We start from the raw sequence: 18,742 nt of genomic DNA, 5'->3' as shown, positions 1-18,742 counted from the left end.
CTCCCACTCCAGCCCCCCTCCGTCCCACTCCAGCCCCAGCTCCCTACAGACCGCATATCGCGGTCTGTGTCTGTCAGCACCCCGCCTGTCTGCAGTGCGGGCGCGCAGACTGAGGGAGCGGGGCCTTACGCCTCGTTCAGGGTGCCAGAGGCAGGTGTTGGAGGGAGGGCGGGAGGGCGGCAGTCTGCTGGGCGATGTGTGTTCATCCCCAGCAGACTGTTTCAGGAGTTGAGGAGGGGGCGGGGCTACAGACGGCAGCTTAGGGATCCAAGCTGCAGTCATGAAATCATTCTCAAGAATGATTTCATTGGCTGCCGAGGTCCCAGTGACGCTGCTGCTGCTGCTGCTGCTTCAAAAAACGATTTTTTGTTTATTGAAACTGTAGCCAGCGTCAACTCCGGGCTTCGGAGACAGGGCAGCTGCTACCCTGACAACCAGTATTCAATTTGAATACTTTGTGTCCCACGGCAGCTCGCACGGCAGCACGCCCTCCCTCCGAAGCCTGCACCCTGAACAAGGCCTTAGGCCTCGGACATAGTAAGCGCTTAGGTGCTGCTGCTCGCTCTTGCTTGCTGCCGCTCGCTCTACCAGGAGCTTTTTGCTGTCCTGGCAGAGGAGACAGCAAGCGCTTGGGAGGCGGGTATCACTGTGTGTGTGTCACTTGGTAGCCGTCAGTGTGTGTGTGTGTCACTTTGAAGTGGTCTGTGTGTTTGTGTGTCACTGGGGAACCTGTGTGTGTATATATATGTGTGTATATTATATAATATTTTAAAAATAAAAATTTAAAAAAAAGACATGTGAGAATAAATTATTTATTAACATTGTGCAACTTTGATAAATATATTCGCGCACACACACGCACACCCATCACACACCACACAGACACATACACACTGGTACACACACACATACACACACACACGCACACATATATACATACACACACACACACACACACATATATATATATATATATACATACATATATATATATATATATATATATATATATAAATAATCACACACACCACCTTGCTGCCACCACTGCTCCGGGACACAACCCCTTCCTCACCCGCTCCCCCCCCCCTGCGGCGCAAGCCCCCTCCATCTCCCGCACGGGCTGACAGCCACAGGAATCGGGCAGAAGGGGGCACATCACCCGCTCCCCCCCACTGGGGGCACATCACCCGCTCCCCCCCACTGGCGGCACAAGCTCCCTCCATCTTCCGCAGGCTGACAGCACCGCGCATCAACACACACACACACACACACACACACTCACTCACTCAGCTGGCGCCAGACAAAAGTACCACATTCACATTTCCCTGCTTGTCCTTTCATTGGTTGCTGAGGCGTCACGTGAGTGGAGTCAGCGTGTGAATTTAAAATTTCACTGTCAGATCTGTTCAAGCGCGCCTCAGCAAGCAACGGAAAGCATGCGCGAGCCCCTACTAAAGCCGCTTTAATTGCGGCTGTAGGGGCTCAGTGGCAAGCATCAGCAAGCGAGAGCACGCTTAGGCCTTGCCCCCGCTGCCTGCTACAGCGTCCGCTGCGCTCACGAGAGCCCTCCCCGCAATGGCGCCGGGCCCGCTGCGAGGGGGGGGCCGCAGCGCTCGCGCGAGAGCTACTCCTGCTCTCAATTCAAACTCGCGTCAAGCGGCTAGGCACGCCCCCGGCGGTTCAGCCAATGAGGGCGAACCTGCCGGGTGACGTCATGGCCGCGCCCCCCCCCCGGTCTCTGCTCCTGCAGTGAGCTGCAGACCGGGGAATCGCCGGAACGTGCAGCCAAAAGCACGGGCGCGCATTAGAGCGCCGTGACCGGGGCCTTAGCCTAAAGCAAGCAAGCACTAACCATGGCCTGGGCCTTAGGCTAAGGCCCCGCTCCCTCGCGCCAGCACTACAGACAGGCGGGGCGCTGACAGACACAGACCGCGATATGCCTCTGGCACCCTGATCGAGGCCCAAGGGCTGGGACCCGCTGCGCCCGGTGGCGCGGGCGGCCGCGTGAGCGCAACTCACTATTGCTGCGGTCTGACAGGGAGAGGGGAGCTTGCGACGGGAGGGGCGTGGTCGCGGATTTGCGGGGGCGTGGCCATTACGTCACGCGGCTGGTTCGCCCTCATTGGGTGAACCGCCGGTGGGGGCGTGGCCACGCCTCCGTCGCTAGGAGTAAACTCAATTTGATTGAGTTGGGAAAAACCCTGCAGCACGGCGCGGCTGCACCTTCTGCGCGACGGTGCGTACTGGGCCCAGACCCATTGAGGGGCGGTGCTCACACGCACAGTGCACGCCGCGCCGTGCGCACACTGGGACCGCAGCCTCACCCAATGCGTCTCACTACCTACTTGCTCTGCCGGAAGTGATGATGCCCTGCCGGAAGTGATGCGTGAACATGGCCTGCCGGAAGTGACGCGTAGATAGCCGCTGATGGTGTGACGCAGCGGATTGTTCCCGCGAGAGTGGTGACAGGAGCGGAGGGCTGTGCGCGCGGTGACAGCGGGAACATGGCGGCGCACACACACAGGCCTATCAAAGGGATCCTGAAGAACAAGAGCTTGGATGCCGGGCTGTGTGTGATTAGCAACGCGGACCTGGAGCCGGCCTGTGACGATGAGCAGAGGTGAGAGGGGGAGGCTGGACCGGGAGTGCCTGGGCCTGGCACCGTACACGGCCACACAGACCCACCGGGGGCAACGCAGCCAGGGAGCAGGCAGCCAGGGGAGCAGGCACCGAGCAGCCAGGGAGCAGGTACCGAGCACCCAGGGAGCAGGCAGCCAGGGGAGCAGGCAGCGAGCAGCCAGGGGAGCAGGCAGCGAGCAGCCAGGGGAGCAGGCAGCGAGCAGCCAGGGGAGCAGGCAGCGAGCAGCCAGGGGAGCAGGCACCGAGCAGCCAGGGGAGCAGGCACCGAGCAGCCAGGGAGCAGGCACCGAGCACCCAGGGGAGCAGGCAGCAGGCAGCCAGGGGAGCAGGCACCGAGCACCCAGGGGAGCAGGCAGCCAGGGAGCAGGCAGCAGGCAGCCAGGGGAGCAGGCACCGAGCAGCCAGGGAGCAGGCACCGAGCACCCAGGGGAGCTGGCAGCCAGGGGAGCAGGCACCGAACACCCAGGGGAGCAGGCACCGAGCACCCAGGGAGCAGGCACCGAGCACCCAGGGAGCAGGCACCGAGCACCCAGGGAGCAGGCAGCCAGGGGAGCAGGCAGCCAGGGGAGCAGGCAGCCAGGGGAGCCTGCACCCAGGGGAGCAAACACCCAGGGAGCAGACACTGAGCAGCTGCGGTTATCAGGGGCAGACTGGGAAGAAAAAGGCAGGCACTCCATCCTCTCTCTTGTAGGGTTATGTAAATGTTCAAAAACATTGAAATAAACTTACACAAGAAAGAATGAATATGTATACTTTTTATCAAGACAGTCAAACTTAAATACTCTCCGTGGCGCAGGCTTGATGAAACAAACGTGATCAGCTGGTTGATTGCTTTGTAACCACAGTAAAATATATACAGTATTACAAATCTTACTTGATGGGACTATGCAGCCTTTTTATTTCTCACTCTGCACTTCTAATCTTTACTGTGGGTGCTAAACAACCAAACAGCAGTTTGTGGCTGTTTCATCAGGAGGTATTTAATGTTAACTGTCTTCACTGATTGTCTTGATAACTTAATTTCCCACAGAAACCTTTATTAAAAGTCCTCAGAGTGCCTAGTACTTTCTCTTGTGTTGGTGAACACTTGTGGCCCTTCTACGTGTAATTTGTTTATCTGGCCCTTTGGAAAATGTATTTAAATACCCATGATCAACTTCTACACTTCAAATACATGCTCGCATGCTCCACCCAGCTCCAAACACACCCACTGTACATTCTTATAATATTTGGGCACCATCCATGTTACCCATACATAGACACGAGCAAACCTTACATTCATATAGGTATCTCCCACGTATACTCATGAAAACTCTTCTCAAATACCGACGGGGCACCTCGCACGACATGGGTAACTTGCAGCACTACACATCCATATCACGTATGTGCTGCTCATATCCTCTGGGCACCTCCAATCCACACACACACCCTTCAGAATCTCCCATCCCCTACAAACACCCATGAGCACCTTGCACCCTCTTCATACCACGGGGCACCTGTCATTGCTATGTGAGTCTGCAACTATTCTACACACACAAACACATGCCCACTGCCACCTTCCATTTCTATTGGTACTACTGTGTTTCTCTTATCCCATGGGCATCGCCAATCCACACACATACCCACATGCATTTCCTACTCCCTACAAACACCTTATTACACCCTTCCCCAAACACTCAGACACCTCACACCCAACACACATACTTACAGGCACTTAAAATTTCTGTGGGTACCTATCACACCACTGTTCTACTCTGAGCCCATGGGTATCTTAAATCTAAACATGAACACACTTGTGCAGCCCTCATCTCATTATCTCCACCTTTCATCGTCATTTGGGATTTCATCGCCAACTACCATGGACATCTTCTACATCCGATGCACATGTGTTTTTAATTCGTCTTTCATCTCATTCTCACATGTTATGTTTTCCTGTGTTCAGTACCCCTGGCACTGCCTATACCACGTGTCACCTGCACTTTAGTTCCCCATGTAGAAACTTTGAACACTTCCTCCCCAGAATCTATTCGTAAACTTTCAGCCACCGAGATTCAACCCCACACATACAAGACCTTGAACACTTACCACACTGTTCCTTTCTAACACATCCACTATTGTCTGTTGGCTTGGCACTCTCACCCTTGATGTTTGGCTGGTTGCACCCATGATCCGGTACTCCTCCTCTTTTGTTCTAATGCCGCACCTGCATGGATTTGTGACTGATCTTGGCTGCTAGTATTTCAGCACCATAAACAGGCATTGGTTTCTGACTGTCTGTTCAGGCTCTTTTGAATTCAGCAGCCAGCCTTTGTTTAACGTTTAGCAGACTTCTTTTTAATGTCATGCTCTACAAAATGTCTTGGCTGTTGGGAAGTTGCAGGTTAACAGCAATCTTTAACTTTTTTTTTTTTTGGTACTTATTTAAGAAAATAGTAATGCGTAATGTTATTAACCCCTTGATGACACTTAGTTATTGGTGCTTGGCTCCAGACATCTCCACTGTTATACTTGTTTTGGCCACCGCCTTCCTGCGCCATATTGTTGCAGCGTCGCTTTCATGCTACTCTAGGGTGTTGTTGTTTTTTTTTTTTTTTTCAAATAAGGCTTCTTTAGAGCAAACTGCGATTCTGGATAGAGGCCCTGGGTTCTCCATAAATAAAGTCACTTCCCCTGCATTCATTATCTAATTGGCAAAGACATTGTTTGGGGTAAATGGGTGTTGCTCTTGGTAAAAATGAACTGTGCCTGTCCTAGCATTGAGTAGGTAAACATGACTCACAGTCTGACTTATTAGGGCCTTCTTAGTAACTGCACTATCTTTTTATACATTTATTTCTTTATAGGTTCTTTACACATGTAATTAACGTTGGTAACTGAATTCTCTGTTAAAGGTTCGGTCCAATTTACAACCAAATTGAACAAATTAAATCCAGGTGATCGTTGCCTTCAAACACCTGTCTGTGCTCACTGACCTTTTTTTGCATTTTATTTTGTACTTAATTTAATTTTCTTGATTTAAGACATCTCTTCTGGCCCCATACCAAAACGTTTTTTATTTTCTAGTTCGATGCTTCATTCAGGAGATGTGTTTGATATTCAGTGAGTATCGACTGTTACATCATATCACCTCATAAATCTCACTACCTAAATTGTAGATGTGACACATCTTTCTAGCGACCCATACTTAAATACTATTTTGTTTAACTGTAAAATGTGATGCATATTCCTAGATGAGGAATATGCATCGCCAGTTCTGCATGAAATCACTGCTGAGTGCATGGGTTTTTATAGTATTATAATTTCAGAACAGCTGAACGTTAAATAAGATTAACTGTAATAATGCAAAAAAAAATTGTATTAATTTGAATAAAAATCTTGAATGCAAATAAGTTGACCATGAATCACTGAATTGTTTGGTCAGACATATTCTCCTAAACTTTAGAATAATTATTCAGTGTAGCATGTGATCTTATTATATCTGTTTAAAAATTTTTTTTCCTGGATAGAAAGAAAAGGAAAAAACATAGGTGTTCCAGGATGTGGGAGGAATTAACCTGTGACTGATTTCAGGATTTATTGGTGCTAAATAAATGTGAAGTCACTGGCTTCCATTCATGTATTGTTGTCACTGTGACTGGTGTTGGTTTATAATTTAGGTCCTAATTTATGCCACGTAAATATATTTTACTGCTGGTCCCGGAGTGCATTATAATCACACAAGATTCTAATATGACTGTAGGCATTCAGTTTCATCATTACATGGTGTGTGTTCATAGAGTGGCTTGCAGAAGTATTCATCTGCTACCAATAATGTTACAAGTTGTTGAATTTCAAATAATGTACAGTAGGCGCATTTTTTTTTTTCAAACTAACTTTTGTTTTTCTCAAAGTTATAGAGGTGTAGTGGTTAACCTGAGCACTGTTATACTGTATGAGGAGGAGGTTAAAGGTCAGCAAAAAAAAATCGTTAAAATACTGGTTGTATAATTATTTAGCCCCTTAAGTCAGTACTTGTTGGAAGCACTTTTTTTGCAATAATTACTGCTGAGTCTTTTTGGACCGGTCTCTACTAGCTTTGCACAGTAGGATGGTGACATCTTTACCCATTTTTCACAGGATGCTTGATCCAGTTCTGATAAGTTTGTTTGGGATTGTCGATGGACTGCAATATTTGTCTCACCATAAGCGTTCGATTGGATTCAAGCTAGGGCTTTGACTGGGCCACTCAAAAACATTAATTCTCTTCTTGTTCAACCACTGCAGTGTGGCTTTGGCTTTCTGCTTCGGGTCATTGTCCTTCTGACATGTGAATTTCCTCCCCAGTTTCAGAGTCTTAGCTGACTCAAACAAATTTTCCTCAAGGATTTGCCAGTACCTTTCACCATCCATTCTCCCCTCTATCCTGACAAGCTTCCCAGTCCCTGCTGAAGAGAAGCATCCCCATAACATGCAACAAAGAGAAGGGAAGTAGCGCGAACTACTACACTAGGGATACTTAATTAAACATATGTGCAATAAATTAAATACAATAAATAAAATTATATTGACGAGGTAATCAAGAGTCCAATATAGGTATACTTAAGTCCAGCTCCTAGAGTCCAGGAGAGAGTTCCACGTCCCTCCACAAAATTGAGCAAATAAGAAAAGATGTCCTCCGACGCGTTGACTCGAGCACAGATGTTAAACATGGAATAGATACAGAAAGAACAGTATATTAATAAATTGCTATCCTAATGGACACGTCTACAGTAAGTTAAACTTGCTTGTACATGTACAGATTTTAATTGATTTTTTTAATCTATAGATTCTTTTCCAGGTGAAGTTTCAGAGGTTACATCAATTAGATGAGGCTAGGTTTCTGCTTATTCAGGATACTTAACTTAATGTAAACAAAAGAGAAAACATCATGGCACAATACATGTATTACACTGGAGTGGCTTAGAGCAATATTGCACTCACAGACAGCACTGGGTAAATCAGTGTTTTTGGATAGCTTCCCTGCATGTGGTGATGGATTTCCTCCTCTCGTGTCGGTTCTGCTCACAATTCAGGCTCCACGGAGTCAAATTAATTTGTCCCCATATACCTTGGCACGCCTGCTGTGCCCACCTCCTCAAGTTCTTAAACGGGGATTCACACAGCTCCTTTCTTTTTCTAATCTTGCGCATGGTCAGGAGGTGATTGAGTAGCAGCGGTGTCTTCCGGGTTACACTCGCCTCTGTGTGCGGATACCCGTAGGGCAATCAGCTGATGTCTAGGTGAAGGGTAATCCACACGTCACGAGTGCTCCGGTGGCCTGTAGGTTCCAATCCAACGCGTTTCGCAACCGATTCGTCAGGGATTACCGACGAAGCGGTTGCGTGCAAAGGTATATGGGCACAAATTAATTGGAGTCCGTGGAGCCTGAATTGTGAGCAGAACCGTCACGAGAGGAGGAAGTCCATCCCCCACATGCAGGGAAGCTATCCAAAAACGCTGATTTACCCAGTGCTGTCTGTGAGTGCAATATTGCTCTAAGCCACTCCAGTGCGATACATGTATTGTGCCATGATGTTTTCTCTTTTGTTTATATTAAGTTAAGTATCCTGAATAAGCAGAAACCTAGCCTCATCTAATTGATGTAACCTCTGAAACTTCACCTGGAAAAGAATCTATAGATTGAAAATCAATTACATCTATAAGTGTACAAGTTTAACTTACTGTAGAAGTGTCCATTAGGATATCAATTTATTAATATACTGTTGTCCTCTTTGTATCTATTCCATGTTTAACATCTGTGCTTGAGTCAACGCGGACATCTGTCTTCTTTCCCCATAACATGATGTTGCCACCACCATGCTTGACAGTTGGGATGGTGTTAACTGGGTGATGTGCAGTGTTGAGCGTGCGCCAGACGTCACACTTGGAATTTATGGAACGCTTGAGCATATCAATACACGAGGATATATTTAATTTTCCCAACATGCCAAAAATTATTTATTGACAAATGACTCTCAACCTTCTCTCCTCTCTATATAATTTTTTTTTTTTGTTAGTCACTTGTTGCAGTCAAGGGACAGGTTTTTAGTATACTTATTTTAAAATATTTTTTTAGAATGACTTGGGTGATATACCTTCAATATGTGTTCTATTTTATTGTGAAATGTACATCTAGAAATGCCTAATTCTTGAGACTTTACTATGACTGAAAGACAAAAGTAATACTTTGGGTTGAAAATGTCTTCAGTGCATTTGAAAATAAAGGTTAAAGATTAAAACTTTTCACAGAACTAGGGAATTGTACTAATCGGAAACTAAATATGCTTTTATTTTAGTAAAAAGTCCCAAAAGTGGGATGAAATGAACATCCTTGCTACCTATCACCCTACTGACAAAGACTATGGATTAATGAAGATTGATGAACCTAGCACACCCTACCACAGGTAAAACTCGTTTATTTTTATGACTTAGCTGCCGATCAAATCCAAATAATTAGCAGCATATTCGTTTGTTTAGTACTGCTTACTCGAGAGGTGAAATTTGCCTGTTTTTGTTGAGAGAAAACAAATGGCAAAAAAAATTGCCAAACATTGTAAATTTTCAGATCACATGACTCTTTATATACATAAATGTTTGGACATTCTGGTAAAATGTAAGCACAAAAACATTCATGAAAAAAATGTCACAAAGCACATTTGAAAAAAATTGTACTGCTTACTGGTGTGAAAGTGTGAAAGTACATTTACTAATAGAAATGGAATGGAAACAATATTTCCTGGTTGTCCCCATGGCAGTTGTCCCAATGGGTTAAGTGCCACCCTCCAGCTGAGATAGGACAGAAAAGTCTTACCTGTGGGAGGACCATAAATAGCCCCTCCTTTCCTCCCCAGGTAATCTTTTTTTTCTGTCCTATCTTAGCTGAGGCGGCTGTTAGTATTTTTCTCTATTGCAGAAGAGGCTTTCCTGACTACTTTGTAGTTGGTCCATGAGAGGTGTCTGCCTTTTTCTCCCGCTAAAGCCCGGATATCTGCACTCCAAGGAGTTGCTGTTCCTCTGGGCCGACAGGGGGCCATGCTGCAAATAGCCGCTTGCAGCTCCAGAAACATGGTAAGAGTGGCTTGATGCAGGAGTGTGCGCACCAGTCTTAATGGACGCCCTACCATGTGGATGCACAGAGCAGCAGGGGAGCTTTTGCGAGGAATGTTGCGGTGATGTCACCAAAGGAAAAAGAGCAGGATTTCAAAGTTCTCAGCAGAGAGACGCTGTCGCTACCCTGCATCTCGCACAAGGATCACAGACGCATGGAGGTCAGAACGCACTTAGAAGACTGCTCAAGTGCTGAAAAGTGAAGTGTAACTGCTACAAACCAACCTAAGTGTACAGACACACTGGCATCATCAATGCAAGCTGAGTAGTGTTACTAAAATCCCAAAGTATGCCCCAGGGAGAAAGGAGTTGTTACTATTGTGATTTTTTAAATTTATTTTTAATAAAAAGAGGGCTATAATTACTGATATTTGTATTATGTCGGTACTCAAGGGTTACAACAGGAGGATCCAGTGGCCAGAGCACCTACAGAACCGAGTGTTTTGAAAAAAGCCACAAAGAAAACAAGACATTGTACTGCTTGTGATAACCCAGCATTGGAAAATAAAAAAAGTTTGTGAGGATTGCCTAAAAGATGTGGCAAAGGACCCAATTGAGCCGATGTCGGATTTCATCTTTTGGATCAAGAATGTGGTAACCCAGGGCATTAATACGAAAAGATCATGAACTAGCCTGGAAACACCGCAAGACTCCTTTTCTGAGGATTCAGAGGACGAACAATTCAACGGGATGAAGCTGGGGATGGTACCTCAGAAAATGACTTTTCGGCAGAGGAATCGCCCACCTTTGATCTCGAACTTCTAGACCCAACTCTCAAAACGGTAAGAAAGATCTTCTAGATCGAGGATGAACCTTCCCCTTTGGAACCAGAGGATCGCCTATTTAGGAGCCTACATCGAAAGCCAAGAACCTTCCTGGTTCACGACATGGTGAAGGATCTGATTTTAAAGTGGAGTGGTCCCAGCTGGACAAAAAAATGCATCTTTGACCAGAACATTTTCAAGAATTTCTCCTCAAATGGGTACAGAATTTTCCCCCGAAGGTGGTCAAAGTTTGCCAGAAGAACAACCCTGCCTGTAGACGATGCATCCCCCTTTCCGGAATCTATGGACAGGCAGATGGAGAACGCCTTAGATATCTTTTACTGCAGCATGCACAGCCTGCAGGCCTTCATCGCTGTTGACTCTGACGTTATAGCTGTTGAAGTTATGGATAGCTAATGTGGACGAAGCCCTGGAGAAAGAAGTTAAAAGGTCCCAGATAGTTGGAGAACTCTCGGAACTGTAGCCGATAGTGGACTTTTTAGCTGAAACATGGCTGGATTCAGTTAATCTAGCAGCAAGGTCAATGACACTATCCCTCGCAGCCAGAAGAGCACTTTGGTTACGGCCAAGGCAGGCAGATTCATCAAAGAACAATCTGTGTTCATTTCCTTTCGAGGGACATCTGTACAGCAGGAGGTTAGATTCCATCATTGAGAGCCTCCGGAGGTAAGTCCGTTTTTACCACAGGAAAGGAGAAGAAGATTTGATCGCCCTCATACTTGAGGTTTGGGTAACAGCTGAGGTATGACAGCCTACAGGCCCAAAAGGGGTTGCTCAAGAGCAGCCTCCTGGTGCGGAGGCCAGAGCTCTATTTTGTGGGCCAAGGGGACGTGGACACTTTTTTATATAGAGCGACTGGGAAGTTCACATTAGAGATGAGTGCTCGAACATCCCACGTAGAAGGAAGAATTGCTCAAAAAATTTCGGGTTCATTTGGGTGCAAACCATTATGTATTCCTGCGTGGGTGCTCCACGTTGACTGCACGGAATATTGTCTGGAGTTCAAGATGATACCCAGAAGACACAGGATTATAATATCCTGACGGCCAGGAAACAAACTTGCCGTTTGTCCTTTACATCAGGCCTGTCAAACGCAGAATGTCAAGGGTTGATCTCCGGCTGGAGTGGGTCCCAGTGGCAGGAACAGCAGGGAGCATGGTCGGGATCACAAGCAAAGGTCGCAGGCAGGTGGCAGATAGTGTGGTCGAGGTCACAAGCAGCAGTCGGCAACGAGGAGACTGGAACAGGATAATAGCAACATCAGTAAACACAAGAACTTAGCAGGAGCTAAGCTGAGGAATCATTATAAACCGGCACTGACAGACAGGAAGAGGAAGTTTTATATAGGCATGCTGAGAGGTAGAGCAGAGGTGTCAAGTTTCAGGGTCTGCAATGTTCCTTGAGAGAGCTAGCAGAGCAGCAGAAATCTCGGTGGCCAAGCATGGGTACAGCAGGCTTAGAATGTTTTTTTTTTTTTTTTTTTTTAAGAAACGGTCCCTCCCCCTCTCTCCCCATGTGAACACACAATAGCTCCACACTTGCTCTCCTCCACACCTTCATTCGGTGCGGAGGAGGCAGGCATGCACCAGCAGGGGAGGATGCAGCCCGGCACTCACCGGACCCCTGCAGTCACTGGGCACGGGAGTCCTGTCCCAGCTATCCCCCCCTGTCGGCTTGCATGGCAACACCTTGTGGGCTACATGCGGCGCGAGTTTGACATCTCTGCTCTACAGGATCAAATCTTGCTCGTACTTGGATCCAACACAAGTGGCACAGGTGGTTGTTCACAGCTAGGGACAGAGATTGACCATTTGCCTTGGGTTATCGGAAGTCATGAAACATCCGCAAATATTTTGGCATTAAGAGCGATAATGGAGGCTATCTGGCACTTCTCATGGCACTTCAAAGGTGCAGCTTAAAAGGTCCAGTCAGACAACCGTACGACGATGACCTACATAAGGAGTCAAAGTGCCCCATACTCATACAAGAATTACTCCCGATTTCTCACCTGGGCAAAAAGTTATCTAACAAACCTTACAGTGATTCATTCGGCTGGAAAAAGGAACCTATGGGCAGGCTTCCTCAGTCGGAAGACCATAGATCCAGTAGAGTGGTCCCTAGTGAGCTTGACTTTCAATCAACTAGTCACGATATGGGGGAGACCAGACCTAATCTCATGGCAATGTCGGGAAACAGGGAATTACAAAGTTTCTGCCCAAGAATGTTTCACTCGGAGGCTACAAAGGTAGATACCATCTCCTTTTCCATGGAAATTCTGGCTCGCATTTGTGTTCCCACCAATTCCTCTGTTACCAAAGGTTCTCTAGAAAGTCAGACAGAACAAAGCAGAGGTGGGGGCAACACTCCTGAATTGGCCAGGCAGTGCTTGGTTCCCACAGATAAGCCAACTGTTGGCAGATGAACCGTGGCAACTGCTCGTGTTTCAGGACCTCATATCCCAGTGTCATGTACCGCATCCCAATGCAGGGGCATGGATGTTGAGCAGGAGCTGCTCAGATGAAGAGGGCTAGCACACAAGGTGGTACAAACCTTAATAACGACAAGAAAGAACACTACTTCTACAGTATACTATAAAATATGGCAGAGATTCCATCTGTGGTGTGAACGCCAAGACGTAAACTTTTTGGAACTACCTATTCCCACGGTTCTGGAGTTTTTGCAAGAAGGTCTAGAGCTGGGACTAAGCACTAGCTCACTGAAGGTAAAGGTGTCCGCATTATTGACACTGCTAGGAAAACACTTTGCCGTCATCGATCTTATAAGTAGATAATCCCATGCTTTGAAGAGAATCGAAACACAATATAAGAATCCAGTTCCTGTTTGGGATTTACCTTTTTAGTATTTCGGGTTCTAACAGATTCCCCCTTACTTGCCACCTTTTGGAGCTCCAGACATGCACGTAATGTTAGAAACAGTCCATTTAATAGCAGTGAGGTCAGCAAGCAGGATTGGTGAATTAGAAGCCTTATCAATAAAATGACCTTTCCTTCTCTTCCACCAAGCAACGGTCGTCTTAATGTGATTACAGCTTTTCGAAATACGAACTTCAATTTCCTCTCAACCTGCAAATGACACAGAACGAATTCTACACTCATTAGATGTAGTGAGGTGCTTAAATCTCTACCTTCCAGAACAACGGGATTTAGGAAGTCTGGCTGTTCATACTCTCAAAGGGAAAAAGGAAAGGGCAAGCTGCCACAAACTCTACTATAAATCATTGGATTGTAACGGCTATCGGGGAAAACCTATACTCTTCTGAAGATTCCAGCACCAGAGCGGGTAAAGGCCCATTCTACGAGAGCCATGGCCACATCCTGGGCAGCGAAGGCGCAGGCTTCCTCCGCAGAATTAGCAGGGTTTATGTACTATTCTTTGGATGTGCATAATTTGGCAGGAAGGTCCTGCAGTCAATTGTCATTTAAATAAAGTATATTCAAGGGAAGTGGGTTTTTTTTCGGTTTTTTTGGGGACCACTTCCTTTTTATTTCGGTACTGCTTTGGCAAGTCCCATTGGTGACCACTGCATGGGCACAACCAGGAAAATAGAAAAGTGTTGCCTAACTTACGGTAATTTTTTTTTCCTGGGCAGTTCATCCATGGCCTTGCTCACCACTTCCCTCCTAAGAGTATCTGTCTAATATGATATTAATGTTTCTAGTTATATATTTCAGCTTTTGTACTGACTACCTGGGGAGGAAAGGAGGGGCCTATTTATGGTCCTCCCACAGGTACAGTTTGCTGTTCTATCTCAGCTGGAGGGTGGAAGTTATCCCGTTGGTGAGCACTGCCATGGATGAACTCCAGAAAAAGATAATTACGGTAAATTAGGTAACAATTTTCTATTTTCGTGAATGATCTAATCCAAATTAATTCTGCATCCGCTATTTCTCCGTTTTCTTTACAGTGCTGGAAACAACAAGAATTTGTGCGTTACGAGAAGGAGCTTTGTTTAGATAGCATGTACGGATATATTTTGTTAGAGTAGGATGTTGATTTTTAAAGGAACTTTCTAGCTTAAAATTTACTGACCTCACCCCCCACCCCCTCCTTTTATCTGTGCAGAGATTTTGTGATTTATGGGTGGTTTTTTTTTTTTCATTTTTCTAAGAATGATTGGAGATGATGACGATGAAGGAGCCATGAGTGATTCAGAATCAAATGAAGCCCTTACAGCAGACCTCTTAGCTGAAAAGTAAGGAGAGTCAGTTAACGGATACCCCTCTTAAATGGAAAGCAAAGATCTTTAATTCCTTATTTTAATTTTCTATTAATATTAATTTAGTAGCATTCTATTCTTTACAAATGATCTTTCGTACTGTCATAAAGCTCTTCTCCTAATTCGTAACACTATTTGTAAAGTCTGTAGACTCCTTGGTAGAACACCGTAACAGCTTGTTTTCTACAATATGGCAAACTCTTGTGTTAACGCTGCTGCAACATACGCAGGTTAGCAGCAGCAGAAGGCATGGATCCTAAATTCTTAGTTCCAGAAGAGAGCAGCGATGATGAGGATGAAGATCTGACACCAGAGGAAAGAGGTATTGGAAAGTCCCTTTTAATTTAAATAGTGTGATTACTCTTCTTGCTTTAATCAAGTAAAGTAACACTTTGTTCTGTGCTGAAAATTAATGATATGTTTCTAGGTCAGGCAGGTACTTTCTGCAATGAGTACTGATGTTCCTCCACATGGCACTCTGTGACCTGCCTTGTTGCATATATTTTGAACCTAGTCTTTGAGTTAAGAGGGAGGTCTGTGGTGGTCATTGACTGTGACCAGTAACTTTGTCTGCATGTCAAAGCAAAAATGGATTCTGAGAGACTCGACAAACACTTTGTTTAACAAGTGAACAATGATGTGGGTGTTTGAATGCAACCTACCTGCTGCAAAAACCTGCAACATTAATGTTTGGTACATACCCTACCAACATGGGACTAAATACAGCCTCACCATACCAGGCACTATTTGTTTTATTTATTGCACAGAGAAAAAAAAGGAGTTTGAAATGAAAAGGAAACATCATTATAATGAAGGGATGAATATCAAGCTGGCCAGGCAGTTAATTGCAAAAGAACTGTCTGGAGAAGTTGATGAGGATGAAGACGAAGATGAAGATGAGGAGATGCAAGATATCACAGACACAGAAGGTTAGAAAATAAACTTTTTACCACTGAAACGTTGTCCTTTGCATTGCTTGCCAGGCTCCTGGGAAAGTGCAAATGTAACTTTTTTTTCTTTCTTTTTTGCTTTTTAATGAAACACCAAATCTTTCTTTTGATATCGATTGTGCAGATGTTATGAAAGCTTGTAAAATGTTATCGTTGAATCATTTGTAAATCTTTAAATGTATGAAACTTATATTCCAATATTCTTATTGCCCTTGGACTTCTAATGTTGTTTTGACCTGGCTCCTTTGGAAACCTAGTTAAAGAGCCCTGCTGTATGAAAAGGTGCATAGCAAGTAATACTGCTGCGTTAATCCCATCCGGTGCACTTACATAGTTAGATTTTCAAGGACTTATAAGGATTGTCATGTTAAAAAGTATAGCCATGACACTGGAATCATTTTGCTGATAGCTCTTTTTTCCCCACACAGTTCATCCTGACAGTGGACAGCTGCAGATCGGCGAACAAATTGTATAGAGGAAGATGGCACCGCTTGCTCAAGGCCTATTTATTGCTTCACCAATGCACTGTTTTGCAAATCTGTGGACTAAATTGAGGAGCATATAAATAATATTACTTTATTGCCAATGTTACGTCATCAGACTCCCTAATTAATCAGCCCATTCTGATTACCATACTGATGTATTGGTGTGTCTGGCATATATATGGCAGCAGACCATAAATACAAGTATGCTGTTTACGATAATGTTGTTTTACATGCACAAGATTTCAATGCAATATTTTTGCCATTCGTAAGATAATTTTGATTGCGTTTCTGAATTTAGAACCTGTTGGTTATAGTTTTTGAAATTATGCTTTTTCACGTCAAAATGTTCTGTCAGTGTAATATTGATCAGAATACAATCGGACCGTAAAAAAAAGTAATTCATACATTTTGTTGTGTAACTTTTGGGCTCTTATCTAAGGATGGCAGTGCATCTGCAAACCGAAGCAGCATGCGACTGCACGAGGGTTTTACTGAGCAGCCATCTTTAAATAAGGCCCTCAGAAACATAAAGCCCTTCCCGTCTCGTTAAAAATAGATTTTATTTTAACTAGCTTTGAGTCGGTAAGTTCTTCCTCCTGTGTTAACGAGTGTTAATTGCTATCAATATTGCATTTAACAAGAGGTTTGCAAAATATTTTTTGGGATAATTTCATGCTAGATATACCTAAATATTCTGGTACTATCAAAAGTATAAGCTGTAAAGCCCCTACCCATGTGTTTTTGGAAAGGGTAGGTTTAGTGGCACCTCAGCTAAGGTCCCCAGAAGCCTGCATGACAAAACCAGTGTAAGTATTTTTCCTTAGTGTTTTGCCTTGTTTTATAGGCAGAGGTGCTACGTTTGCACATTGCTCCCATAAATCAGGCGCTCCTGGAAATCTCACTCTTTTCTCAAAGTGTTTGAGTGACTCCAGCAGTGTACATTGTGCTCGGCTTTGCAAGCTCTCTGCTACTTTAAGTTATGGAATTGCATGACCTTTTTAAGGGAGACAAAATGCCATGAAAAGTCATTACAGCCACAGAATTATGCTTTTATTTCAAAACCTTGAATCCCCTAGATAACTATATTTTTGAATAAAAGAATGACAGAAGAGAGCCTTCTGGCAACGGAGAGACAAGGTAAAATAACGCAATGATCCTTTAAAAATCAAGTTCCTTATGGATTGCGATGCTGTTCATTTTTTTTGTTTTTGTTTTTGTTTCGAACTACAAATACCATATACTGAAATAAATATGGATGTTTTAGGAATACACAGCGTAAGTCACAGAAGCTGATATTAACACGTGTGTACTGCTCTATAAAAACAGCTAACTGTGTGTTGGTAGTGGATTCATTACTTAACCATATGTCCAACAAATATTATCTGCACTGTAACAGTTCTGTCTAATAAGAATGCCAAGTATTTGTTACTCTTTATAGAAAACAATTGTTGATTAAAACATCTAGATGCTGGAATAAATGAAATGAAGCACACATGCATACGTTTGCAGAACAGACGATATAGAACAAATGTGTGTGGAGTTTAAATGTGTTTACATTATGAGAATCTTGCAAGCTTTGGCTGTCTGCATTTATTTTTTGAAGTGTTTATTTTCTTTGAGAACACCTTATGATTACATTTGTACAGTTTTCCATTATTGGCATAATCCTTTCAGTTCCTTGGAGTCCTGTAAGACAGACTTGCTTCACAGATGGGAAGGGTGGTAAGATGGGAAGGGTTGTGCGCTTATGTGCAGCTTTGCTTCTGAAATGGCTTTACAATGTAGAGTTGGGCAATAACAACAAAATAATCGCGATATTAAGACATTTACTGTCGTAATGTTATTACTGTACATATCTGTTATACGGGAAAAACAACTAACTTTGTAAATAATGTTAAAATAAATTGGAATTTTTTTAGTTTTAACATTTATTACAAGTAAAGGTTGAAGTTTTTTTTTTTTTTTTTTTTAAATAAATTATATTTTAAAGTCCATAATACGTCCTTCTGCCTATCACTAAACATCAGAGTGGGAGTTAGGGAATGGATTATGGGAGGGAGGAGGCTGCTGTTGCCATGGAGGCGTAGACAGTAAAAGATGGGAGCCAGGATCACTGTAACATTGGCAGATCTGTCTTCTATGAGGTTACTGTGTCTTAAACTGCATGTCACTAATGGCCGGAAACCTTCAATGGCTCCCGTGGGTGACTGAAAGTGTTGCAATAATAAAAAATTGTCAATGTTGACTTTATCATTGTTATATTATCGTATCGGTATGTTGGCCAATTCTGCTACTATGCAATGCGAATAAATAGTAAGAAGGGGTCACAGGTGAACTGACTTTGCACCAGATGTATTTTTTTTTTAGCTAGAAGGATCTAATAATCAGTTGCATAGTTACATAGTAGATGAGGTTGAAAAAAGACATATGCCCATCAAGTTCAACCTATGCTAAATTTAGACGTCAGAAACTTATTCTATATTTGTATTTACAGTATTTTGATCCAGAGGAAGGCAAACA

General features: G+C 44.3%; 1 protein-coding gene across 1 annotated transcript; it reads left to right on the top strand.

Moving 5' to 3' along the window:
• The first annotated feature begins 2,305 nt into the window (after positions 1–2,305).
• PPP1R2 (protein phosphatase 1 regulatory inhibitor subunit 2) lies at positions 2,306–18,472 on the top strand. Its single transcript, XM_075571125.1, has 6 exons — positions 2,306–2,620; positions 8,955–9,062; positions 14,680–14,763; positions 15,018–15,109; positions 15,555–15,716; positions 16,166–18,472. The coding sequence occupies exons 1-6, from the start codon at positions 2,505–2,507 to the stop codon at positions 16,210–16,212; spliced, it is 609 nt and encodes a 202-aa protein (XP_075427240.1). The 5' UTR covers positions 2,306–2,504; the 3' UTR covers positions 16,213–18,472.
• The last annotated feature ends 270 nt before the right edge of the window (positions 18,473–18,742 follow it).

This window comes from Ascaphus truei, chromosome 14, assembly GCF_040206685.1.
Source record: "Ascaphus truei isolate aAscTru1 chromosome 14, aAscTru1.hap1, whole genome shotgun sequence".
Lineage (NCBI taxonomy): Eukaryota > Metazoa > Chordata > Amphibia > Anura > Ascaphidae > Ascaphus > Ascaphus truei.
Note: the sequence above shows the minus strand (reverse complement) of the source record. Positions and strands in the feature narration are given on the sequence as shown.